The 26,753-nt window shown below is 53.5% G+C and overlaps 3 protein-coding genes across 12 annotated transcripts in view; all 3 read left to right on the top strand.

The window, feature by feature from the left end:
* ACAP3 (ArfGAP with coiled-coil, ankyrin repeat and PH domains 3) overlaps positions 1-26,753 on the top strand; it is a 118,944-nt gene that overhangs the window by 7,309 nt on the left and 84,882 nt on the right. The window lies entirely within an intron of this gene.
* The window catches only part of AURKAIP1 (aurora kinase A interacting protein 1), a 52,787-nt gene that overhangs the window by 24,572 nt on the left and 1,462 nt on the right, over positions 1-26,753 (top strand). The gene's annotated exons all lie outside the window — the stretch shown is intronic.
* Positions 1,532-26,749, top strand: CCNL2 (cyclin L2). Of its 10 annotated transcripts, XR_007724592.1 has the most exons (14): positions 1,532-1,855; positions 2,211-2,285; positions 2,540-2,649; positions 6,008-6,128; positions 7,996-8,060; positions 10,529-10,628; positions 10,832-10,936; positions 11,024-11,165; positions 12,745-12,856; positions 12,941-13,033; positions 13,218-13,565; positions 24,580-24,757; positions 24,872-25,582; positions 26,320-26,749. XR_007724592.1 is itself a non-coding variant. In XM_050786050.1 (13 exons), the coding sequence occupies exons 1-13, from the start codon at positions 1,562-1,564 to the stop codon at positions 25,067-25,069; spliced, it is 1,941 nt and encodes a 646-aa protein (XP_050642007.1). In that variant the 5' UTR covers positions 1,536-1,561; the 3' UTR covers positions 25,070-25,807. The 10 variants fall into 10 exon arrangements, 5 of the variants coding, with proteins under 5 accessions (XP_050642062.1, XP_050642007.1, XP_050642016.1 ...); XM_050786050.1 differs by lacking the exon at positions 26,320-26,749 and having other exon boundaries at positions 1,536-1,855; positions 24,872-25,807; XM_050786059.1 differs by lacking the exons at positions 24,580-24,757; positions 24,872-25,582; positions 26,320-26,749 and adding an exon at positions 14,218-14,319 and having other exon boundaries at positions 1,536-1,855.

Raw genomic sequence — 26,753 nt, 5'->3', positions numbered from 1 at the left:
CCTTGGGCGGCCACGTTCTGTGCATTCTGCTGTGCTGTGGCAAAGCTGCCTTTTCTGCATTTCATGTCAGTGAAGGAAGACGTGCATGCGCAGAGCCCTGTGGGTTGCTCCCAGCACTCATTCGGTTTGTGCCATAGTCCTGTTCCCAGGCAGCCCCGGGGTCTGCCCCTGATTGGCTGGAGGCACCACCAACCTCCCACTCCTTGGGCAGTCACAGCTCAGGGAATGGGCAAGCAGCACCAATGAAAAACCAGCTGTGTAGAAGAGGAAATTCCTTCTTTACTGGAGAGCTTGCAGTTGTAACAGACAAGACATCCCTCCCTGAGCTGCCAGCCTGGGGAAAGAGGACAGGAGTAAAGCTGTAACCACACCGTGTTGCCCATAGCAGGCGGAGGAGAGTGGGTCTTAGTTGGCACTGTTTGAGCTGCAGTATCAATCATGGCAGAACTAGTGGACAGCTGGACCTGGGGGTAGCGGTGAGGAGCAATGGTGGCCTCTGGATTTGAGCCCGTTTGAGCTAGGCAGTCACTGGCAGCTCAGTGTGTGAACCTGCAACCACTCAGGCCTCTGCTGCCCTTCCCTCTTCTCACTGCTTCACCCTTCCCTTGCCCCACGCAGGCTTCCCCACTATCCTCACCCGTGGTTCTGCACTAGTCCTGGCAAAGGTTCCGGTAACTGTAGCAACAGATACCTACTGCCCCTCCTGCACAGCTGTGGTCGATCAGCGATGTTAAGACGTTACAAACCCAAGAACCCCCTCACGGTCTCCCTGGCATTTGTGGGGTAGCTCCTTCACACGTACAGCACCGGACCTCCCTCCCCCGACCCCTTCCGGGGGCCTGAACCTTGAGGTACTTAGGCCTCCCAATGCTGGAGGGGCTCTGTAGAGGCGTCGAGGCCACGTTTCCAGTCCCCCCTCCACCCGTGTCTCCCCAGCGGCTGAGTTTTGAAGGCAAGACTTTGCGGGAGTCTGGCGTTAATACGCATCCCAAAAACCTGGAGTCAATAAGGACTGAAGACACGACGCCGACGGCGGCCGGGTGACTCCGGGCCCGCGCGTCTCATCCAGGGCGAGGCCAAGCGGAGCCTCTGACCCTGCCCGCGCCCAGGGAACAGCAGTGGGGGGTCGTCCCGCCCCAGATCCGACCGAGATGGACACCCTTGACCCACAGGCGTTTTGAGACGCGAGCTTCCGCGATCCAAGGTCTCTGTGCGAACGTGGGCATCTTGGAAGAGTCCCAGCCCCGCTCGGGGCGCACAGGCAAGCGCTCTCAGCACCGCACCCGCGACCCGCGCCTCCGCTCGGAACAGACACGCTTCCGGGGTCGGCCGGCACCGCAGAGCCTGCTGGGTAACGAGCCCGCCCCACCCGCGCCAGGTTCCGGCGTCGGCGTTTGGCGCGTTGCTGACGGGCAGGTTGCGTAGCCAATTGCCGCTAGGCGGCGTCCCGCTGGTCGCGGGCCGAACCAATGACACGCGACGAGGCGGGGCGGTGGTGGCCGTGGAGCGTCGCGAGGAGCCGCCCTGCGGGAAGAAGCCGAAGGGGAGTCGGCGGCACAAAATGGCGGCGGCGGCGGCGGCGGCGGCTGGGGCTGCAGGGTCGGCCGCTCCCGCGGCAGCAGCGGCCGGCGCCCCGGGCTCTGGGGGCGCGCCCTCGGGGTCGCAGGGGGTGCTGATCGGGGACAGGCTGTACTCCGGGGTGCTCATCACCTTGGAGAACTGCCTCCTGCCTGACGACAAGCTCCGTTTCACGCCGTCCATGTCGAGTGGCCTCGACACCGACACAGAGACCGACCTCCGCGTGGTGGGCTGCGAGCTCATCCAGGCGGCCGGCATCCTGCTCCGCCTGCCGCAGGTGAGGGCGCGGCCGCGAGCCTCGGGCCCAGGTAACCGCTGGGGCGGCAGCCGCCCTTTGTTGGCGGCGAGTCGGGCCCGCGCCGCCCCAGCCCAGACCCCGAGCCCAGCCCCTGCCCCGACCGCAGCCCCTGCCGCGACTCCAGTCCCTAGCCAGCCCGTGCCCCTGACCCAGGGCCTCCCCGCCCGCCAGCGCGCTGGATCCCGCGACGGCGGGACGCGAAGAGCCTTTGTGGACGTGGGAAGCGTTTCAGTGTTTGGTTTTGCGTGGGGAGTCCCCACGTTACTCGATGACTTTTGGCCGCGAAGGCTTTGAATGGTGCGTTTGAAAATACAGAAACTTTCTTTTACTCTAGGTGGCCATGGCTACCGGACAGGTGTTGTTCCAGCGGTTCTTTTATACCAAGTCCTTCGTGAAGCACTCCATGGAGGTAAGGTTTCCTCTTGCACTTCATTCCTAGCGAAATATGTTACGGGGAAAACAGTTTGTTATTTTGCCCGGGTACTCAGGGGAGCGAGTACCTGCCCCCCAGTCTGAGCTCTGTGCCGGAGGGTTCTGTTTCTTGGTTTCTTTTTTCCCTGGGTGCACCTCCCTTTTGGTCTGAATAGCCTTCAAGCCTTTGGCGGCCGTCAGGACGCCGTGGCTGGGGACAAACATGGGCGTGTTGCAATGCTTTCGCTTCAGCATGTGTCAATGGCCTGTGTCCACCTGGCTTCCAAGATAGAAGAGGCTCCAAGACGCATACGGGACGTCATCAATGTGTTTCACCGCCTTCGACAGCTGAGAGAGAAAAAGTGAGTCGGTCAGAGTTGTTTAGTCTATCATAGGTGTCTGTTTCCTTTTTTTCTGGTGAAGCTGCAGTGACACTTGTATAACAGTACAGGCCTGAGGTTCTAAACATGTGGGATGTTCATGAGCGCATTCTCAAGTTCCACGAACAGGGCCTGCTCAGAGGCATTGGCAGATACTGTTCAGTGAGGGCAGGGCCTCCAGTGAGGATAGTACACTGTGGCGGTTCATGCCGGCGCTAGTGCACAGCCCTGTTGCTGTTTCTTTCCTACAGGTTTCCGAACGCTCTACAGCAGGGAGTCTTAATCTCAGCACTATTGACATTCAGGCTGGATAATCTTTTTTTTCCCCCTGAGATGGTTTCCTGTTGTCCAGGGCAGAGTGTGGTGGCATGATCATGGTTCACTGCAGCCTCAATCTCGTAAGCTCAAGAGTTTCTCCTGCCTCAGCCTCCTGAGTAGCTGGGACTACAGGAGCACGACACCATGCCAGCTAATTTTTATTGTTTATTTGGTAGAGATGTGGTCACGCTGTGTTCCCCAGGCTGGTCTCAAATTCCTGGGCCCCAAGGATTTGCTGGGCTTAGCCTCCCAAAGCGCTGGGATTACAGGTTTCAGCCACCGCATCTGGCTGGGTAATCTTTAGTTGTAGGGGATTCTCCTATGTGTTGCAGGATTCAGCAGCATCCCTGGCCTCTACTCACTGGATGACAGAAGTACCCCACCTTAGTTGTGACAACCAGAAATTCTCTCATACCAGGTGTGGTGGCTCACACCTGTAATCCCAGCACTTGGGATACTGAAGAAGGAGGTTTGCTTGAGGCCAGGAGATTGAGACTACAGTTATCTGTGATGTCACTACTGCACTCCAGCCTGGATGGCAGAGTGAGATCCTGTTTACAAAAAACCCAAAAGTATCTTGATGTTGCTTCACGGCCCTGGAATAGCAAAATTTCTCCAGCAGAGAACCGTTGTCTCTGACCCAGGGTTTATGCACCTGAAGTTAATGGAAGTCCTTTAGAAAACACAGCCTCGGCCGGGTGTGGTGGCTCACGTCTGTATTCCCAGCACTTTGGGAGGCCGAGGTGGGCGGATCAAAAGGTCAGCAGATGGAGACCATCTTGGCTAACACGGTGAAACCTTGTCTCTACTAAAAATACAAAAAAATTAGCCGGGTGTGGCGGCGGGCGCCTGTAGTCCCAGCTACTCGGGAGGCTGAGGCAGGAGAATGGCGTGAACCCGGGAAGCGGAGCTTGCAGTGAGCTGAGGTCCTGTCCCTGCACTCCAGCCTGAGAGACAGAGCGAGACTCCGTCTCAAAAAATAAATAAATAAAATAAAAGTAAAACACAGCCTCTGGCCAGGCGCGTGTGGTGATTCCTGCCTATAATCCCAGCACCTTGGGAGGCCTAGGCAGGTGGATCACCTGAGGTCAGGAGTTCGAGACCATCCTAATCAACATGGTGAAACCCCGTCCCTGTTAAAAACACAAATTGACCGGGCATGATGGCTCACACCTGTAATCCCAGCACTTTGGGAGGCCGAGGCGGATGGATCACGAGATCAGGAGATCGAGACCATCCTGGCTAACACGGTGAAACCCTGTCTCTACTAAAAATACAAAAAAGCCGGGTGAGGTGGCGGGTGCCTGTGGTCCCAGCTACTCGGGAGGCTGAGGCAGGAGAATGACGTGAACCCGGGAGGCGGAGCTTGCAGCGATCCGAGATGGTGCCACTGCACTCCAGCTTGGGTGACAGAGCAAGACTGCGTCTCAAAAAAAAACAAAACTAGCTGGGTGTGGTTGTGGGTACCTATAATCCCAGCTACTCGGGAGGGTGAGGCAGGAGAATCGTTGGAACCCGGAAGGTAGAGGTTGCAATGAGCTGAGATTGTGCCATTGCACTCCAGCCTGGGCAACAAAAGTGAAACTGCATCTCAAAACAAAATAAAACCCTGGCCTTGCTGGGCATGGTGGCTCACGCCTGTGATCCCAGCACTTTGGGAGGCCGAGGTGGGTGGATCATCTGAGGTCGGGAGTTCGAGACCAGCCTGACCAACATGGAGAAACCCCATCTCTACTGAAAATACAAAATTAGCCAGGCGTGGTGGCAGGTGCCTGTAGTCCTAACTACTCGACAGGCTGAGGCAGGAGAATTGCTTGAACCCGGGAGGTGGAGATTATAGTGAGCCGAGATTGCACCACTGCACTCCAGCCTGGGGGACAAGAGCGAGAGTCTCTTTCAAAAAAAGAAGAAACATGGCCTTATCGGCCTCCCAGGGTGCCGGGATTACAGGTGTGATCCACCGCGACCGGCCCTTTTTTTTTTTTTTTTTTTTTTTTTTTTTTTTTTTTTTTTTTTTTTTTTTTTTTTTGAGACAGAGTCTCACTGTGTCTCACTATGTCACCCTGGCTGGAGTGCAGTGATGCAGTCTTGGCTCACTGAAACCTCTGCCTCCTGGGTTCAAGTGAATCTCCTGCCTCAGCCTCCTGAGTAGCTGGGATTATATGCACCCACCACCACGCCAGGCTGATTTTTATATTTTTTTAGTGGAGATGGGGTTTCACCATGTTGGTCAGACTGGTGTCGTACTCCTGAGCTCAGGCAATCTGCCTGCCTTGGCCTCCCAAAGTGCTGGTGTTACAGGCGTAAGCTACCGCATCTGGCCCATCTGTATTTAAATATTGTGCTTTCATTGGTTCTATGGTTGTGGAACTGTGAATATGTATCCTCATTTTTTTTTTTTTTTTTGAGATGGAGTCTCGCTGTGTCGCCCAGGCTGGAGTGCAGTGGCCAGATCTCAGCTCACTGCAAGCTCTGCCTCCTGGGTTTACGCCATTCTCCTGCCTCAGCCTCCCAAATAGCTGGGACTACAGGTGCCCGCCACCTCGCCCGGCTAGTTTTTTGCATTTTTTAGTAGAGACGGGGTTTCACCGTGTTAGCCAGGATGGTCTTGATCTCCTGACCTCGTGATCCGCCCGCCTCGGCCTCCCAAAGTGCTGCGATTACAGGCTTGAGCCACCGCGCCCGGCCCCATATCCTCATATCTTGAGTCACATAAAGTGCTGTTAGCATTTGTGCCATGAGATCCTAAAACTGTTGCTATGTTCGATCTATGCTTGTGCACCAGAAGCTGTTGATCTGTAAGGAAAAGTGGGGAGGATCGTTGGGAAGGGATGAGTAGGTTGGCACTGGGCTGTGAGAAACGGTGTGCGGTTTTGTTCATCAGAGGACATGGACTTTGCAGCGATGTTGTGTTGTGGGGTTTGCGTTTTTAAGTGAGGTGCTCAGTGGGAGGTAATGACGGGATCTCAGAAGGCTTGCTCTGCTCGACTGTGATGGATACCCTCTGCTCTCTCTTTGGCAGGAAGCCCGTGCCTCTACTATTGGATCAAGATTATGTTAATTTAAAGAACCAAATAATAAAGGCGGAAAGACGAGTTCTCAAAGAGTTGGGTTTCTGCGTCCATGTGAAGCATCCTCATAAGGTGGGTGTGCGGCTCCCGCCCTGCAAGCCCGCCTAGGCCGCTGCTGCAGCCTGGCCGCCTCTCTCCACCTCAGTGCAGTTGAAGGCTCTGAAGAGGGCTGAGTGCCTCCCTGACTTGGCTTCCCGGTTTCCATCTATCATCTCAAAAGTAGCTCCTGACGCATTCGTCTTCTAGGGTCAGCTGTTTATTTTAGTAATATATTTTTAAGAGTTTTGGAAGTGGCATTAAGTTTGGGCTTTCAAAAATAGTGGTGAGTTTATAAAAATTGAATTTTAGTTTACATTTTTCTTTCTCAACAGTTAAGTTTTTTTTTCTTTTTTCTTTTTTTTTTGAGGTGGAGTCTTGCTTTGTTGCCAGACTAGAGTGCAGTGGCATGGTGGCAGTGGCAATGGAGGCACAACCTCCATCTCCTGGGTTCAAGCGATTCTCCTGCCTCAGCCTCCCGAGTAGCTGGCCCTACAGGCACTGCCACCATGCCCAGCTGGTTTTTGTATTTTTAGTAGAGACAGGGTTTCACCACGTTGGCCAGAATGGTCTTGATCTCTTGCCCTTGTGATCCTCCAACCTTGACCTCCCAAAGTGCCGGGATTACAGGCATGAGCCACCGTGCCCAGCCTTTTTTTTTTTTTTTTTTTTTTGAGACAGAATCTTACTCTGTCATGCAGGCTGCAGTGCAGTGGGGTGATCTCGGCTCACTGCAACCTGTGCCTCCCAGGTTCAAGTGATTCTCGTGCCTCAGCCTCCCGCGTAGCTGGGATTACAGGCATGCGCCACCACACCTGGCTAATTTTTATATCTTTAGTAGAGATGGGGTTTCACCATGTTGGCCAGGCTGGTCTCAAACTCCTGATTTCAGGTGATGTACCCAGCTCAGCCTCCCGAAGTGCTGGGATTACAGGCGTGAACCACTGCACCCAGCCTCAACAGTTAATTTTCTAAAGTTGCTTTGGTGGTGGCCTTACTTCCTCTTATGGAGGAATTAGTGGAATTTTGGCCCCTTTAGTCTGAAATGACTGGCAAGTTTTGCGGCATGTACTGACTGAGGACCATGACCGCGACACTGTCCGTCAGTCCCAGCATTGTGGGTGCCTTCTGTGTTACATGGAAACAGAGCACTTGTTTTACTCAGAAAAATTGTTTCCAACTCCTTTATTACTGGTGGGTTTCCTCATTTGCTTGTTCCACTTTCTGCCATTTGTTCAAATTATACATAAATTGCCCACCACAGAACCACAGATTGAAGTGCTTTTCTTTTCTTTTTTTTTTTTTTTTTGGAGTCGGAGTCTTGCTGTGTAGCCCTCTGCCTCCCGAGTACCTGGGATTACAGGCATGCACCACCACGCCCAGCTAATTTTGTATTTTTAGTAGAGACTGGGTTTCTCCATATTGGTCAGGCTGGTCTCGAACTCCCGACCTCAGGTGATCTGCCCACCTCAGCCTCCCAAAGTGCTGGGATTACAGGCATGAGCCAGCATGCCCAGCCTGAAGTGTTCTTCTCTGTTTGCTGAAAGTATGTTCATATTGTATTTTGGTGAGTTGGTAATTGGGGTACAGAGACGTGTAGAACAGGCCAACCTCACTGGTGGAAAGGTCTTGGAGATGAGAATGAAACCAGCCCCATGAAGAATGAGGCCTGTGCCGTGGGTTGTGCGGCTGGGCTCACAGGCATGCATCCTGCCTGGCTGCCAAGGCAGACAGCAGGTGCATCCGCAAAGCTCCCTCCAGCCGAGCCATCTGCCAGACGTGTGGCCAGGAGCCACTCCTGGGATCTAGCATGAGGCTCTTATTTGCTGCATGGACACCCACAAGATCTGAATTCTGGGCTCTTAAGGTTCTTGTTAATAACTGCCTGACCCGTATCTTCCAGATAATCGTTATGTACCTTCAGGTGTTAGAGTGTGAGCGTAACCAACACCTGGTCCAGACCTCATGGTGAGTTGAGCTTCCTTGTTTTATGAGACCAGCAAGGGCAGTGCAGGAATGTATTGACTTGAGGCACTTGGGCAGTGGGTAGGCAGCCCAGTGACTTGGTTGTGGGCTGGAGTTGTCCAAGTGCCCAGTGCTCCTGCTGTATAAATTCCAATCAGACTCCCAGAATGGGCACTGGCAGTCACGGTAGGTGGCCCGTCCCTCCCTGCAAGCCTGGACTTCCTGTGTCCCCCCCCCCCCCGAAGAGAGCAGTCAGTGGGCTTCCTCTGGGAGCTGTTGACTTGGCGCAGGAGGACCTTTTCCTGGGAAAGGTGGAGGGACAGACTAGTGGAGACTTTGTCTGTTTCTCCGCTGACATTGCATCCCATGGGAGAAGGGCAGAGAAGGTTCTGGGGCTGATTTTAGCAACGCATGTGCTAGAAAGGAACCCTAAAGTGGCAGTTTAGTATTGGGGGTATTTTGGTGAATTTTTTCCCATGGAGTTAAGTCTGTAAGGGTCATATTTTTGCTGACTGAATTGTCTGGTGCTATGACATGTTTAATAGAGAACCTATTTTGACTTTTCTTTTCTGTACTCTTTCAATCAAAGGGTAGCCTCTGAGGGTAAGTGACTAAGACTTCTCCTCTGCTGTCCAAGCGCTTTGGTGCAGGGACAGCGGCGTCTTCAGCCAATCCAGTGCAGGCTCTCCACCGAAGGCTGGCTCTAGACTGGTGGTACGCACATAGCATAGCCATGGCCGACTCCTGCTGTGGTTCTCTGACGATTGTGCTTCTTGTTAATCCTCTGTCGTGCTTTGGTAATTGTATTGATTAGAGTTGATAACTGTCTTGACTTGAATTTTGTCCCTTTAAAACTGCTGTACCTGTATGATAAAGATGCAGTACCTTTCTCTTAAAAAAAAAATGGTATGGAAAGCTGTGAGAATTGAAAAGACAAATTGGCTGATGTCAGTGTGGGGTTATGTCATGATTTCTAGAAGCCCTGAGGTTGCTCTTTTCAGCAACTTTGGGTGACACGCTCTGGTCAAAGGTGTGCATCTTTAAATTATTTCATGGATACTTTAAAAAATATTGTATCGTTTCAAATACAGCAATAAGTTTCTATGTTCTCAAGATTTCATTTGTTTTTAAGAATTTAAAGTTCATGGATTAATACTATCAGTACTTGAATACTGAAAGTTGTTGATTAGAAATCGAAAGGTTACTGATTGTTGAGTGTATCTGTGTTAGAGCTGTGCACTGGCACGCTTACGTCAGGGGGTGCGGCCACACGGACGCCACACAGATTCCCCCGTGATGCCTGGAGCTGCCTCCAGAGACTTACCATTTAGAAATCTCTGATGGGTTTGTATGTTATCTTCTCCAAGGTTTGTTTAGGACAGATGCTGGGGGAGGGCCATGGGTTGGATTCCCACACGACCCGTCTGTCTGCTGGTGCAGCCCCGCTCCAGGGCTCACCGCTACTGGGGTGTGTGAGGAGCAGTAAATAGAAAACCAGTTCACCTCTCCTCACGGAATTACCCTTTTTGTTTTTGCAATATTCATAAAGCTAGTATAAGGTCTGGTTTTAGTCTATTAAATCTTAGATATCTGAAGGAAAATGCGAAAAAGGTAGCCAGTTTTTAAATGTTTAACTTTTTAAAAATGTAAATTTTTGTATTTTTATAGCTTCTAAACATGAAATTTAAAGAATGTACTGTGATGAAATGTTCAATATCATGTTGCTTCTCAGTATTGTGTTGCTTCTGATTCTATGAATGTTCATTTTAAGACTCCTTGTTGAAATGGGACAGTTGGCAGCGGCTCTGGTGAGCCCGAGAAGAGGCCTGCCCTTGGGTGCGGAGCCTCCCTCCGCACGACGCTCCCACGCGTCCAACTTGCACCCAAGGGGCTTTTCCCTCTTCCAAGTGGACTCCTTCAAGGAAGCTGCAGCTCGGTCAGCAGAGAAGGGGCCTGGCGCCAGCGCCCTGGAGGAAGAGGAAGAGGAACGCAAGAGGATGGCTTGTCTCCCAGCAGCCGCACCGGCTTTGTGCTCAGCCAGTTCATTTGAGTTTGCATGTTTCTCTGCACTATGGATTTTGAGCATTTAGATTTCTTTAATCAAAAGCGTTTTAGTGACTCCAGTAGACATTTTCTTTCTGAGGCATCGTGCTTTGCATGAGAGCAGGCCAAGGTTGAGGGGAAAAGTAAAGTTAAAGTTGGTTCTCTTTCATAGCAACACGTATTGTCTGACATTCAGCCAGCTTTTTTTTTCTAATAATTTCTGTGCCTTCCTGTCCTGTATTTAGAAAAAGCAGCTAGAATATTTCTCCATTAACTCTTGAGATTCACAGGACTGTCTAGCTCTGAGTCCTAGCAATAGACTCCTTAGAGGAGTAGTAAATTTATCTAGACTTTCTCTAGATAATGCAGGCGGAAGACCTGGGTTCCCGGGGTGGGGCGCCGCAGCTCTTCCTGTGTTTGGCTTCCAGGAATTACATGAACGACAGCCTTCGTACCGACGTCTTCGTACGGTTCCAGCCTGAGAGCATCGCCTGTGCCTGCATTTATCTTGCTGCCCGGACACTGGAGGTCAGTGTGTTGCTACTTTGGAGAGATTCTAGTCATTTTTTTTTTCACCAGTCTCCAGTAAAGTTTACTGTATTATTCTTCAAATTATGCTAATCTGGGCCAAAGCATTTTGGTAACCAACAGGCTGTTTTTTTTAATTGTCCTGAGTCTTGCTGGCCTTGAAGTTGAGGAAAGTGTAACAATGATGGTGTTTGTTTTTACAGATCCCTTTGCCCAATCGTCCCCATTGGTTTCTTTTGTTTGGAGCAACTGAAGAAGAAATTCAGGAAATCTGCTTGAAGATCTTGCAGCTTTATGCTCGGAAAAAGGTTGTTCAGAATTTTTTCATGTCACGTATGCATTTGTGTTTGGCCAGAAACACTTGATTCTGAACGGACGCCTTCTGACTTTTGCAGGTTGATCTCACACACCTGGAGGGTGAAGTGGAAAAGCGAAAACACGCTATCGAAGAGGCAAAGGCCCAAGCCCGGGGCCTGCTGCCTGGGGGTGCACAGGTGCTGGATGGTACCTCGGGGTTCTCACCTGCCCCCAAGCTGGGTGAGTCTGTTAGGGTGCAGGAATCCACTCCCCACAAAGGTGAAGGCCGGTGACCCTCCCAAACCTTCATTCTGGGGTATGTGCTCCCTCCAGACTTTTTTTTCTTTTTTTTTTGAGGCAGGGTCTCTGTCACCCAGGCTGGAGTGCAGTGGTATGATCATAGCTTACTGCAGCTTCCAACTCCTGGATTCAAGTGATCCTCCTGCCTCAGCTTTCTGTATAGCTAGGACTACAGGCACACGCCACCATGCTTGGTTAATTCTTTTTTGTTTTTTGTTTTTTTTTTTGAGGTGGGGTCTCGCTCTGTTGCCCAGGCTGGAGTGCAGTGGCGCGATCTCGGCTCACTGCAAGCTCCGCCTCCCAGGTTCACGCCATTCTCCTGCCTTAGCCTCCCAAGTAGCTGGGACTACAGGCACCTGCCACCACGCCCGGCTAATTTTTTGTATTTTTAGTAGAGATGGGGTTTCACCATGTTAACCAGGATGGTCTTGATCTCCTGGCCTTGTGATCCGCCCGCCTTGGCCTCCCACAGTGCTGGGATTACAGGCCTGAGCCACTGTGCCCAGCTTGCATTTCTTTTTTTTTTTTTTTTTTTTTTTTTTGAGACAGAGTTTCTCTCTTGTTGCCCATACTGAGTGCATTGGCGTTGTCTCAGCTCACTGCAACCTCTGCCTCCCAGGTTCAAGCGATTTGCATGCCTCAGCCTCCCAAGTAGCTGGGATTACAGGCACCTGCCACCATACCCAGCTAATTTTGTATTTTTAGTAGAGATGGGGTTTCTCCATGTTGGTCAGACTGGTCTTGAACTCCTGATCTCAGGTGATCTGCCCGCCTCGGCCTCCCAAAGTACTGGGATTACAGACGTGAGCCACTATGCCCAGCTTGCTTTTTTTTTTTGAGACGGGGTGTTACTCTGTTGCTCAGCTTGGAGTGCAGTGGCACTATCTGGGATCACTACAACCTCTGCCTCCCAGGTTCTAGTGATTCTTGTGCCTCACCCTCCCAAGTAGCTGGGATTACAGGCGCCCACCACCACGCTCAGGTAATTTGTGTGTGTGTGTGTGTGTGTGTGTGTGTGTATATACACACACACATATATATGTTTTGGGTTTTTTTTGTTTTGTGTTTCTTGAGATGGAGTCTTGCTCTGTTGCCAGGTGAGTACTGTGGCGCGATCTCGGCTCACTGTAACCTCCACCTCCCGGGTTCAAGCGATTCTCCTGTCTCAGCCTCTGGAGTAGCTGGGACCACAAGCGCCGCCACCAAGCCCGGCTAATTTTTGTATTTTTACTAGAGACAGGGTTTCACCATGTTGGCCAGGCTGGTCTTGATCTATTGACTTCATGATCTCCCCGCCTCGGCCTCCCAAAGTGCTGGGCTTACAGGCGTGAGCCCCCGTGCCCGGCCCCATCTGCATTTCTGTGATGCCTGTGTAAGTTCCGGGTCCCAGGCTGGGAGCAGGCAGATACAGCCTGCATCGCTGTTCGACCTGGAGAGGGGCCTTATCTTGCTCTACTAACTTGTTTCTTATTGGGAGACTTTTTTGTGGTTGGCTTTTAACCTCTTGTTCTGATTCTAGTGGAATCCCCCAAAGAAGGTAAGGGGAGCAAGCCTTCCCCACTCTCTGTGAAGAACACCAAGAGGAGGGTGGAGGGCACCAAGAAAGCCAAGGCAGACAGCCCCGTGAACGGGTAAGACCCCTGAGCGGCCCGGGTGGCTGTCGGGGTTGGCTCGAGAGACTTCTGGTCTGTAATTGGCTCCTGTCCTGTTCACAGCTTGCCGAAGGGGCGAGAGAGTCGAAGTCGGAGCCGGAGCCGTGAGCAGAGCTACTCAAGGTCCCCATCCCGATCGGCGTCTCCTAAGAGGAGGTGTGTGCCTCGGGGGGCACCCGGGAGGCCGATACCGGGTGGGACTGTCCCTCCGGGTAATCATTCTCACCTGAGGTGGTTTCTTATTTCTCTAAACCTGGAGCTTGTGTGTCTGAGCTCCTGTGGCCGTGTTGGGCCTGGCTGGCCAGACAGTCGGTTGCAGAACACGTGTTCTTCCTCCCAGGAAAAGTGACAGCGGCTCCACGTCTGGCGGGTCCAAGTCGCAGAGCCGCTCCCGGAGCCGGAGTGACTCCCCACCGAGACAGGCCCCCCGCAGTGCTCCCTACAAAGGCTCTGAGATTCGGGGCTCCCGGAAATCCAAGGACTGCAAGTACCCCCAGAAGCCACACAAGTCTCGGAGCCGGAGTTCATCCCGTTCCCGAAGCAGGTCACGGGAGCGGGTGGATAATCCAGGAAAATACAAGAAGAAAAGTCATTACTACAGAGATCAGCGACGGGAGCGCTCGAGGTCATACGAACGCACAGGCCGTCGCTATGAGCGGGACCACCCTGGGCACAGCAGGCATCGGAGGTGAGGTGGGGTTGCAGTGACTGGCGGCCGCAGGCCCTTCCCTGGGGGGTTCCTGATGGCTGCCCTTTGACCCCCGGTGGCTGCCCTTTGACCCCCGGGTGTGCTCCCTCAGCGCAGGTGACCCTAGAGCAGGATTCTTTTTGGAAATGTATGTTGAGTGGACCTTGGTGGATTTGGAAATGGAACTGAGGGACCGGTGACGTGCTTCAGACCGGTCTGGGGTGCGGCACACACCTGGGCCCGTGTAGGGCCCGGCTCGGCGGCAGCTCTGAGGCCAACTCGATGAAAAAGTGAACGCACACGCCCCTGTTGGTGTGGCCTGGCGTGGCCTGGTGCTATCGGCAGCCGCTCTCCACTCCCTGACTGATACTCAATTACGTGAAGCCAAGAAAGATGATTTTTAGAATCTTTGCCTATATTAGGTTGTACTTATGTACATATTTTGCAGTGTTTCACAAGAGAAAATGGCCTTAATTGCCCCTTATTCTCTCTACACGTTGTAAATAAACATGTGTTTAATACAAGTTAAAGCTATATATGAAAACTCAGAACTTGAATCCTGTCAGCTTAAACCTTGTGTAGGGAATCCTGACTTTTAAACTGTGAGGGTATTTGGATCTGTGTTGAAAGTCGTATATTTTTATCTGTGCAGTGCTGAGTGCAGGCCACCAGCTCCTAAATAGAGGTTCCCTATATGCGCGTATGACATGGTGAATAAACACAGCTCTCTCCACTCAGGACATCTGGAGCGTTGTGGACGTGGTAGGTGGTCGTTCTGCGTGCTTGTGAAAGTGTCCGGCGTGTGCACAGCCGGCGTGCCCACTCTCAGGCTCCTTGCTCCCTGCTCTACTAAAGTTTTGGATTTTGCATCCAATCCTGTGTGCCTGCCCTTCTGCTGAAAGCTTGTGGGGGTCCTGAGCCCCCTGCCCATCAGGATGACAGGCTCCTTCCTGCAGGGCCATAGGAGGGAAGTTTTGGAAACACACAGAATGAGTCCAAAGTGCTCTCGTTCCTGAGGGGGACTGGTTTGTAACCCATGACATCTGTGTGTGGGCGTGAGAGGCAGCTGGGAGCAGGACACTTGGAGGGTCACCCCATCGGGGTGGCACATGCACTCTGAGTGCCCCCCAATGTTGTCAGCTGCCTCTTGCCGTGGACTAGGGGGCCCCACTCCTAATGGTACGGCTTGGGCTTACTAGGGCAGTGGAGCATATAGGCCGGGGCTAGTGGGATAATGGGGAGTTGTGCCTGATGACTTTTTTTTTTTGAGACAGAGTCTCGCTCTGTCACCCAGGCTGGAGTGCAGTGGCGCTATCTCGGCTCACTGCAAGCTCCGCCTTCCAGGTTCACGCCATTCTCCTGCCTCAGTCTCCCGAGTAGCTGGAACTACAGGTGCCCGCTACCACGCCCAGCTAGTTTTTTGTATTTTTAGTAGAGATGGTGTTTCACCGTGTTAGCCAGGATGGTCTTGATCTCCTGACCTCGTGATCTGCCCACCTCGGCCTCCCAAAGTGCTGGGATTACAGGCGTGAGCCACCGCGCCTGACCGTGCCTGATGACTTTTTTGATGGAGTTCTGTATTAGAGAGTTGGTGGGACCCGAACTGAGGAGATTCCAGGGAGGGTGTCCTTCCAGGGGGGGCAGCTATGAGGGGCCCCTTAGCTTCCTGTGCCTGGAAGTAAGAGAACCAGTAAAGGGCCACACATGCCTGTGCCCAAGAGACTTCTCTCCGTTTGCTTTCCTTTTTACGGAATAATTGTAAAATTATTATGACATGAAGAACTGTTTAAGGCCAGATTTTATGGTCTCCCAACTTGCATCAGGCCCAAATGGTGTTGCAGTAGAAATTGAATTTTGGCCGGGTGTGGTGGCTCATGTCTGTAATCCCAGCACTTTGGGAGGCCGAGACGGGCGGATCACAAGGTCAGGAGATCGAGACCATCCTGGCTAACACGGTGAAACCCCGTCTCTACTAAAAAATGCAAAAAAAAAATTAGCCGGGCGAGATGGCGGGCGCCTGTAGTCCCAGCTACTCGGGAGGCTGAGGTAGGAGAATGGCGTGAACCCGGGAGGCGGAGCTTGCAGTGAGCCGAGATCCGGCCACTGCACTCCAGCCTGGGCGACAGAGCGAGACTCCGTCTCAAAATAAATAAGTAAATAAATAAAGCCAAGTTTGGATTCGCCCCAATAGCCCAAGACACATCTGTGATGCCAGCCGAGGCGGCAGGAGGGAAGCAGGTGGCTTCGTCCCTTCCAGATCCCACTCTCCGCAGAGAGGTGAATTTGGGTGGCACGAAAGTAGATGAGAAGCATTTGTCCACTAACGGAATACAACAAAAGAAGTAATTTTTTTTTTCTTTCTGTTTTTTTTTGTTGTTGTTGAGACAGAGCCTCGCCCTGTTGCCCAGGCTGGAGTGCAGTGGCGGGATCTCCACTCACTGCAACCTCTGCCTCCCGAGTTCAAGCGATTCTCCCACCTCAGCCTCCTGAGTAGCTGGGACTATAGGTGCCCGCCACCATGCCCGGCTAATTTTTTTTGTATTTTTGGTAGAGACGGGATTTCACCACATTGGCCAGGCTAGTCTCGAACTCCTGACCTTGTGATCCGCCCGCCTCAGCCTCCCAAAGTGCTGGGATTACAGGTGTGAGCCACCGCGCCCGGCCATGTTTTCTTTTTTTTTTTTGAGACTAGGTCTTGTTCTGTTGCCCAGGTTGGAGTGTAGTGGTATAATCACGGCTCGGCTCACTGTAACCCCACCCTGGGCTCAAGCAATCCTCCCACGTCAGCCTCCTGAGTAGCTGGGACTACAGGAGCGGGCCACCACACCCAGCCAGTTTTTCTATTTTTTTGTAGAGACGGGGTCTTGCTGTGTTGTTCAGGTTGGTCTTGAACTCCTGAGCTCAAGCAGTCTACCTGCCTTGGCCTCCTAAAGTGTTGGGATCACAGGTGTGAGCCACAGCACCTGACGACAAGCTTCTACTAAGCAAAGTGTAGAAGGGAAAGCGTAAAGTGACTATAAGAAGGGTAAAGCTGGCCCGGGCATGGTGGCTCACGCCTGTAATCCCAGCACTGTGGGAGGCTGAGGCAGGCGGATCACGAGGTCAGGAGATCGAGACCTTCCTGGCCAACACAGTGAAACGCTGTCTCTACTAAAAATACAAAAATTAGCCGGGTGTGGTGGTGCGTGCCTGTAATCCCAGCTACTCAGGAGGCTGAGGCAGGAGAATCGCTTGAATCCGGGAGGCAGAGATTGCAATGAGCCGAGATTGCGCCATTGCACTCCAGCCTGGCGACGACAAAGCGAGACTCCAGCTCAAAAAAAGAAAAGGCTGTTACCAAAAGCTATAATTTTAGGTTTTAGGGCAGTAAGCAAGAAAAGGCAAGACCAAGATTCCGCTAGATTGGGCCTCCAACCTGCAATCCTAGAAGAAATGTCAGTGCCAAAACCCTGGGCCATCCGGAGGGTGACCAGTAACATGAAATGCCAAAACCCTGGGGTTCCCAAGTATTGACCAGTGAGGGTCCACACATGAAATGCCAAAAACCCCAGAGCAGGTGGAAGGCAGCTAACAGTATATGCCAAAGGCCAAGCTGGGGCCACAGAACGTGACTCTGGCATCCCGGGGTCAACACAGCAGGGCCTCTCACAGCCAAGTGTCCTGCCTTAAACAGTTGCTCTAATACAGTTCTTGGGGAGTAAGAGCCAAAACCATGAAGGAAGCACACATTTTAGGACAGAAAATACAATGGGTTGGGCACGGTGGCTCACACCTGTAATCCCAGCACTGTGGGAGGCTGAGGTGGGTAGATTGCTTGAGCACAGGAGTTTGAGACCAGTTTGGGCAAAATAGTGAAACCTCATCTCTACTAAAGATACAAAAAAGAAGTAAAGGACTGGGTGCAGTGGCTCACGCCTCTAATCCCAACACTGGGAGGCCAAGGTGGGCGGATCACAAGGTCAGGAGATCGAGACCATCCTGGCCAATGCAGTGAAACCCTGTCTCTAAAAATACAAAAATTAGCCGGGCGTGGTGGTGCGCGCCTGTAATCCCAGCTACTCGGGAGGCTGAGGCAGGAGAATCGCTTGAACTCAGAAGGCGGAGCTTTCAGTGAGCCAAGATCGCACCACTGCACTCCAGCCTGGGCAACAGGGCGAGACTCCGTCTGGAAAAAAAAAAATTTAGCCGGGCGTGGTGTGCACACCTGCAGAAGGTTGAGGGGATGGTCACTTAGGCCTAAGAGGTTGAGGCTGCGGTGAGTTGAGAACGTGCCTCCAGCCTGGGCGGTAACAGTGAGGCCGTCTCAGAAATAAAGTAAAATTGCTGACAAAAATAAATTGGGGTTAGAGGAGAATCAGCCAAGAGAAGGGGTGAGAAGGATGTGGTTCTGTCCAGGGTGGCCAAGCAATGGGGTATCCAAATCCACTGCTTGGCTGCCGTAAGGGAACAGGCCCTTAGACTTGGCACCTGACCAGGGCACGGATTTCACAGGAGGTGGCGGTGCTATGGCCGCTTGCCCACTGCTCGGCTCCACCGTGGGCCAGGAAAGAGGATGGTTCTGAGAAAATCCTCTGGTTCTTGTGGTAGCTTTGATCGCCCACTGCGCACATCTCGTCGTCTCCTCATCTTGCCTCCGCCGGTTGCCTCCATCTCCTGTCTCCCTGCCTCTTGCTCACCCCCTTGCTGTCTTTTTGTTTTTTGTTTTTGTTTTTGTTTTTGTTTTGAGACAGAGTCTCGCTCTGTCGCCCAGGCTAAAGTGCAGTGGCGCTATCTCGGCTCACTGCAAGCTCCGCCTCCCGGGTTCACACCATTCTCCTGCCTCAGCCTCCTGAGTAACTGGGACTACAGGTGCCTGCCACCACACCTGGCTAATTTTTTGTATTTTTGGTAGAGACGGGGTTTCACCATGTTAGCCAGGATGATCTCCATCTCCTGACCTCGTGATCTGCCTGCCTCGGCCTCCCAAAGTGCTAGGATTACAGGCGTGAGCCACTGCACCTGGCCTCTTTGCTGTCTTTGTCCCTTCATGACCGCTGGATGATCCATGGCCAGTAAGCCCCCAAATTAGGGCTTAGCCCATGAGGGTTCTTGTCTTCACCTAGGGAAGAATGCAGGTGGTGTTAGACAGCAATCTTTGTTTTTTTTTTTTTTTTTTTTTTTTTTTGAGACGGAGTCTCGCTCTGTCGCCCAGGCTGGAGTACAGTGGCCGGATCTCAGCTCACTGCAAGCTCCGCCTCCCAGGTTTACGCCATTCTCCTGCCTCAGCCTCCCGAGTAGCTGGGACTACAGGCGCCCGCCACCTTGCCCCGCTAGTTTTTTTAAAATTATTTTTTAGTAGAAACGGGGTTTCACCGTGTTAGCCAGGATGGTCTCGATCTCCTGACCTCATGATCTGCCCGTCTTGGCCTCCCAAAGTGCTGGGATTACAGGCTTGAGCCACCGCTCCCGGCCTTTGTTTTTTTTTTTAATTGGAGATGGAGGCTCACTTTGTTACCCAGGCTGGAGTGCAGTGGCACAATCACAGTTCACTGCAACCTCTGTCTCCCAGGCTCAAGCAATTCTCCCTCTTGCTGGTATTGTGGGTGTCCACCACTGCACCTGGCCCACAGCAATCCAACAGTCTTGCTCTCTTGCCTGGGCTGGAGTGCAGTGCTGCAGTCTCAGTTCACTGCAACTTCCTCCTCCCAGGTTCAAGTGATTCTCCTGCCTCAGCCCTCTGAGTAGCTGGGATTACAGGTGTCCGCCACCACACCTGGCTAATTTTCACCAGTGGGGGGGGGTGTTCACCATGTTGGCCAGGCTGGTCTTGAACTCCTGACTTCAGGTGATCCGCCCACTTTGGCCTGTGCTGGGATTATAGGCGTGAGCAACCAAAGCTGGCCCACAGCATTCCTTTTATTGAACTGGAGCTAGTACTGGTGGGGCAGGGATAATGTGTAGACAGGGGGCCCAGAGCTGCACTGGAGGGCTGTTGGCAACTGTATTTATATGTATGTTTACTTACATTAAATTAAGGGGTGAGTTACCAGGACTTTCTGCGATAGGGGTGGTAACCTCTGGGTCACTGCCGTGGACTTTGTAAACTGTCGAGGCACTGGGGGGATGGCTTACACCAGTGAGCAGTGAGGGCCCCCAGGGATCGCCTTCCTTCTGGCGGTTTTGCTTCATTCTGTCTGGACCAGGAAGGCCGTCCTGCAGGTCTCCCATCTCCGTGCTGCAGCGTGCTGATGGGACCAGGGGGTCCCTGGTGGTCCCCGGCTGGAGCCTGGCTGGCTTGGGACAGGGCGTGTGGTGGCTGCCTCCAGTGGGTCCCCAGGAGCCCCAGCATGGTGGGCATCTCCTTGCAGTCACCGCTGCAGAGATATCCAAAGCACTGACCCAACGCAGGGCCCAGCACACGCTTCCCAGAGCCCCCTCTCGGCCCCCGTCCTGGGTGAAGGGTTGTTTCTGGGGAGTTGACAGCAAGCATGGCCCTGACTGTCCATGAGATGACTGGCCCCGCGAGGCTGCCAGGAGGGGAAGTGCAGGCATCAGGGTTGCCTGTCCCCGCGACTCCATGCTGCCTGCGTCTCAGCTCCCGGGCCGCCATCTGGAGGAAACTGGTGGGAGCTCAGGGGGGCTCAGGCTAGGGGGACACGGTGGAGGACTGAGAGCTCAGAGATGTGCTGTTGGGCCACGGTAGTGCCCCAGGGACACTGCTCCACACGCTGAGTGCACAGGACAGTCCCCAGGCGTCAGCTGTGCCAAGGTGGAGAAACGTGTGGGACGTGCCCCAGAGGACACAGCAGGGCCCATTGTCCCCAGAGCCTCCAGCACCACAGCTCTGGCAGTGCCCAGTGTCCTCGCAGGGCGCCTCTGCTGCCTGAGGCTTTCCAGAGCCCATTCTGGAGATAACCAGACGGGCGGGCCAAAGTGCGGTTCTGTCCAGGTCCTTTGAGGGTCCACGCTAGCTGGGGGCCCCACAGGCTCGTCTCTGCCTAGGGACACAGCAAAGGGCCACGGCGCCAGCTCCTGGCATGAGTGCCCTGGAGCTCTGGCAACTGGAGCCTGGTTCGGCGTCCGGAAAGGGAGTCGCCAGCCACAAGGTGGGGCAGGTTCGGCCTTTGCTCCAAGTGACTCAGGTCTCTTCCTGGATCCAGGAGCACTGACCTGAGGGTGGGGGTCTTTCCCACCACACCGGGGGCTCCCCGTGCCCCAGAATCCATGGCTCTCCCCTGCCTGCAGCTAGGCCAGGCCCAGGGGTCACTCCAGCCCTGGGAGTACCTACAGGAGGAACCCACACGGGGAGGCATCTGCTGCGGTGGGTGGGCACCTCCCTGGCAGCCCTCAAGGTTGCCCTGGCACTTGGGGCGACTGCACATTTTCCCAGGGGAGGCAGGCAGTGGGGGGCTGCCCAGCATCCACGAGGCCACCGTCCCACCTCTGTGAGATTTACCCTCTGCAGGGACCAAAGGAAGGAGGGGCACACACCAGTGTCGTCCCACGGATGCCCCACTCCACCTCCTCAGGCCCAGCCCCTGGGGGCTGCTTCCATCCCGCCAGCACCTTCACGACTCCACAGGCAGCTGCATGAATGGGGGAACAGGCACAGGCAGGGCTGTGGCCCCACATGGGGTGCACCTCAAGTTCCTCACAGGGCAGGGCACCCACAGAGCAGCGGCTGTGTCGTGGAGCTGCTGGGCAGGCTTCACTGGTGGTGGCCTGGCTGGAGTGTCACGTCCCAGGGCACCCCAACCCTGAGAGGACACACCTGGTGGAGAGGCCATTTCGCCGTCAGCAGGGGGTTTAGGCCCTACCACCTGGGACAGCTCATGGTGGCGCCCATGCCCGGGGTGGGGTAGGACTGAACTGCTGCATCCTGAGCCAGATGCACTGCTCCTGTTCCCTTAGCCTTGTGTGAGGGTTCCTGGCTCCTGGGAAGCCCTGTGCCTGGAACACTGGTGAGCATTTTAGCACCTCTGAAAAAAGGGTAGGCCCTCGTTTTTCAGTTTTTGGGGTGTACATACTTCCTTCATGGCCAGTTTTATTTATCTGAGATAGTCCCTCTCTGTCACCCGAGCTGGACTGCAGTGGCGCGATCTTGGCTCACTGCAACCTCCATCTCCCAGGTTCAAGCAATTCTCCTGCCTCAGCCTCCCAAGTGGCTGTGATTACAGGCGCCTGGCTAATTTTTGTGTTTTTATTAAAGATGGGGTTCCACCACATTGGCCAGGCTGGTCTAGAACTCCTGACCTTAAGTGATCTGCCTGCCTCGGCCTCCCAGAGTGCTGGGATTACAGGCATGAGCCACTCGGCCCGGCCCGGCCAATTTTATTTTATTGTCTCTGTCACCGAGGCTGGAGTGCAGTGGTGTGATCTCGGGTCACTGCAGCCTCAACTTCCTGGGCTCAAGTGATCCTCTCACCTCAGCCTTCCAAGTAGCTGAGACCCACAGGCTCACGCCTCCATGCCTGGCTAATTTTTTTCTTTTTTTTTTTTTGAGGTGGAATCTCGCTCTGTCTCCCAGGCTGGAGTGCAGTGGCTGGATCTCGGCTCATTGCAGGCTCCGCCTCCTGGATTCACGCCATTCTCCTGCCTCAGCCTCCCGAGTAGCGGGAACTACAGGCACCCGCCACCACGCCCAGCTAATTTTTTGTATTTTTAGTAGAGACGGGGTTTCACCATGTTAGCCAGGATGGTCTCCATCTCCTGACCTCGTGATCTGCCTGCCTCGGCCTCCCAAAGTGCTGGGATTACAGGCGTGAGCCACCGCGCCTGGCCTTCTTTTTAATTTTTTGTAGAGATGGAGCCTCAATATGTTGCAGGCTGGTCTTCAACTCCTGGGCTAAAAGTGATCCTCCCACCTCAGTCTCCTGAGTAGCTGGGACTACAGTTGTGAGCCATCACGCCCAGCTGATTTTTGTATTTTGCGTCGAGACGGGGTCTCACCATGTTGCCCAGGCTGGATATGGCCAATTTCAAGTGCCAACGACTTATTCCATGCAGTAGCCATTGTACAGCTTTTCCTTCACCACTCACCGTGGCATGGCCGAGGCTCACTCTGCCTCCCGTGTTTAAGTGATCCCCCGTCTCAGCCTCCTGAGCAGCTGGGATTACAGGCATGTGCCACCAAGCCCAGCTAATTTTTGTATTTTGCGTAGAAATGAGGTTTCACCATGTTGTCCAGGCTGGTCTCGAACTGACCTCAAGTGATCTGCCCGCCTTAGCCTCCCAAAGTGCTGGGATTACAGGCGTGAGTCACTGTATCTGGTCCACAATAGTTAAAAAAAAAAAAAAAAAAAAAAAAAACCATTTATTTAAGCAAAAATACATACAGTCGTTACTGCCAGACTTAATATGAGATGTTGAACGTTTGATCCAATTTTTCTTCCTGGATAAGTTTTTCTTTCCGATTCCTGTCAGTTTTGAAAACATAATACCAGAAGAAGAGGGTCCCCATTCCATACAGAGCTCCCAAGAGTGAGTTTTTAGGAGTGGGTCTAAAATTAGGGTAGGCATTCGCTAATCTTGCACAGATCCGCTGAATCAAGGCAGGCTCTTGATGAGCCCTTGGCGGTTAGGGACCTTGTACTGAAGCAGGTGCTCCCGTTTAAGCCGGGCTCTGAATGGCCAGCGGCTGGGCTTGTGCCCGCCTATTTGGCTGCGCCAAGGGCCGAGGCCAGGTGTGACGGGGTATACTTGGGGAGCGATATCTCCGTGACCGGGCACACACTTGCCTATAACAGTCAGTCATCTTAAGACCATTCTCCGGAGGCAGGAGAATCGCTTGAGGCTGGGAAGTGGAGCTTGCATGAGCTGAGATCGCACCACTGCACTCCAGCCTGGGTGACAGAGTGAGACTCCCTCTCAAAAAAAAAAAAAAAAAAAAAGGCCAGGCGTGATGGCTCACACCTATAATCCTAGCACTTGGAAAGGCCGAAGCAGGTGGATTGCCTGAACTCAAGAGCTCAAGACTAGCCTGGGCAACACAGTGAAACCCCGTCTCTACTAAAATACAAAAAATTAGCCGGGTGTGGCGGCATGCTGTATTCCCAGCTACTCCGGGGGCTGAGGAAGGAGAATTGCTAGAAACCGGGAGGCGGAAGTTGCCGTGAGCCGAGATCACGCCACGGCACTCCAGGCTGAGTGACAGAGCAAGACTCCATCTATTTAAAAAAAAAGAAGGAAAGAAACTTCAGAATTTTTTGGCATGTTGTATCTCTGGCCCGGCGGTTGGAGGAGCATTAAAGGCGGGGTGGCCAAGGGTGGACCCAGGCTGGGGCTCAGCCTGTGCCCTGAGCTGAGGAGCCCCAAAGTCTTGGGGCAAAAGTTGCAGCCAGGCAGGGCCCTGATGCCTTGTCAGAACCTGGCAGTGACTTGTGGGAGCCAGTGCAGGCTAGGGCACAGTGGGACCGCTAGCTGTTAAGCTTTCAGGAGTTTTGCACACCAACTGCTACACACAGCCATTATTTCTTTTCTTTTTTTTTTTTTTTTTTGAGACGGAGTCTCGCTCTGCCGCCCAGGCTGGAGTGCAGTGGCCGGATCTCAGCTCACTGCAAGCTCCGCCTCCCGGGTTCACGCCATTCTCCCGCCTCAGCCTCCCCACAGCCATTATTTCTAAACCACATACATTTACAGTTAAATTATGCTAATAAAAGGAAACACTGAAAACTCATAGTTTCGTATTTTAATAAGATCACTATTATCCGTGATCTTAAGATTATTTAAGTATTATAAGCAGGTGTGCGCTGGGTTGCCAATATGTTGTTCCCCAAGTATACTCCGTCGCGTCTGGCCACTCTGCCCTCGACCCAGTCCTGAGGAGCTGGGACTACAGGTCTGCGCCACCACCTATGCCTTTTTTTTTGAGTCGGAGTCTTGCTCTGTCACTCAGGCTGGAGTGCAATGGCACGATCTCGGCTCACTGCAACCTCCATTTCCCAGGTTCCAAAGATTATGCTGCCTCAGCCTCCAGAGTAGCTGGGACTACAAGTGTGCGCCACCACACCCAACTAATTTTTTTTGGTATTTTTAGTAGAGACGGGGTGCCATGTTGGCCAGGCTGGTCTCAAACTCCTGACTTCAGACAATGTGCCCGCCTCGACCTCCCAAAGTGCTGGGATTACAGGCGTGAACCACTGCGCCCGACCAAAATTCTGAAGTTTGTAAAGAAAAACTTTCCTGAAGACAAATGGGTATTTTGGGGAAAACAGGTATGTGCAGTAACTGTGTACTTCCCTTGAGAGACTAGAGTTCCTTTGTTTACAAATTAGGAATCATAACCCATGCACCCTCCCCGATTCTTCCACTGCATTTTTCTTCCTCAGATGTTTGTAAAGGATCGATCTTCCTGGGCTAGTTCCAGCTCACCTAGCTTGGCAGCTCTGCTCACACAAGCATCTGGCACTTGCAACACGTGTTCCTGCCACTCCTGTGGGAGGCAGCTAGTCAGGTCTGGCCTGGACATTCATCGGGGTGGCCATTGTCTGCAAGCCTCCTGGGCCGGCTCCATGCAGCTCCTGTAGCTGAATGGTAATTCCCCAGCCTCGTAGCAGCTGGGTCCTGCTCTAGCTGGGACCTTTCCCGTTTGGCCTGGAGCCTGCTGGGTACAGGGACCGCAACAGACTGGTGTTCCTCACTTCACCTCCCTGAAATTACTTCCTGAGAGGGGGAAGGACACCCTGGTTCCTCGTGCCCCTCCAGACTGTCTCAGACTGAAATGTCCACATCCCGTTTCTTCTACCTGGTCCCTAACTCTGGGGAGGTACTTCTATCTGCGCATCAATGCCTCAGAAGCCTGAAGGCCAAGGTTGCCAGCCCAGGTTATTCTGGTTCTTCTCAACATGCTCACCTGTTCTCTGATGGATTCTTTGCATCTCCCTGGCCCCTGGCCGGATGAAGACAAACGGAGGCACCAAGGCGAGGGCTGCTCTGGAGGCACCACCTGCTCATTTACAACCAGATCCACTAGGGCGCTGTGCAGCGGGCGGGCGGCAAATACACCTTCCCGCTTTGAAATCCCAAGTAGCCCCTGGAAGGTAAGGTAGAGTCACCTGGGGACCTCAGTTATGGAGCTGGGCCTGGAGCCTGCACTTTCTGTCCTCACACTGGCCTATCCTGTCACTCACTGCTGGGCTGGGCCCGGCGGATGACCTGGCCTGGCCAGTTCCGCTAAGCGTCCCTTCAAGACCCTCCTGCAAGGCAAGTCTCTGAGCAGGCCCAGCAGGCTCCGCTCCACACCCCGCGCCCACCAGGCGCCCCTGGAAGTCCATGCTGGGGTCTCTGTCTTAGCCAACCTCAGGGAGGTGAAAGGAGCCTGTCTGGAGTAGAAAGGTGAAGCTACACGTTGGCAGCGCCTACTCTGGGGAGCAACATTAGGGGCTCAGCCAATCCCAATCCTCCACAGAGGCTGCTTCTAGTTTTCAGACAAAAAGTTGAGAGAGTGATTTGCTTTATCTTTTGAGACAGGGTCTCACTGTCGCCCAGACGAGTGCAGTGGTGCGATCTCGGCTCACCGCAACCTCTGCCTCCCGGGCTCAAGCAATTCTCCTGCCTCAGCCTCCCGAGTAGCTGGGATTACAGGCACCCGCCACCACGCCAGGCTAATTTTTGTAGTTTTAGTAGAGACGGGGTTTCACCATGTTGGCCAGGCTGGTCTCGAACTCCTGACCTCAGGTGATCCGCCCGCCTCGGCCTCCCAAAGTGCTGGGATTACAGGCGTGAGCCACCGCGCCCGCCTTGAGTCTTTTTTTTTTTTTTTTTTTTTTAACCCCAGGAATGAGGAGCAGGCTCAGCGCTTGCTCCGGGTCCTTCGTCTCTAGCCAAAACAGGAGAAATAACTCCAGACACTTCCGCCTTCAGATAACTTCACTTCCGCCGCCGGATACGTCACTTCCGTGGCCTTGAGCCCGCACTTCCGTCGGCCCGTTGGGAATCCGGCCCCCGGGTGGTCCGGAAACGATTCCGGACCCGCCGCCATGTCCAGGGCCCGGAACCCCCTGGGATTGTGGGAAATGTAGTTTTTTGCCTCCGTAAGGGACCAGGCGGAGCTGAGGAACCGCGCGAGGACTGGGACCGTGACTCCTCTAACCGGAAACCGTCGCCTTTCGGGCCCGGCGGGGCCTGAGCCAATGCAGAATCGGGGGCCGCGAGGACGCCAGGGGGCGCTGCGCGTAGGAACCGCCGAGTGGCCGCTGCCGATCGGGGCCG

This window comes from Macaca thibetana, chromosome 1 (assembly GCF_024542745.1).
Source record: "Macaca thibetana thibetana isolate TM-01 chromosome 1, ASM2454274v1, whole genome shotgun sequence".
NCBI lineage: Eukaryota > Metazoa > Chordata > Mammalia > Primates > Cercopithecidae > Macaca > Macaca thibetana.
The sequence above is the reverse complement of the archived record's forward strand: the minus strand, read 5'-3'. Positions and strand labels throughout refer to the sequence as shown.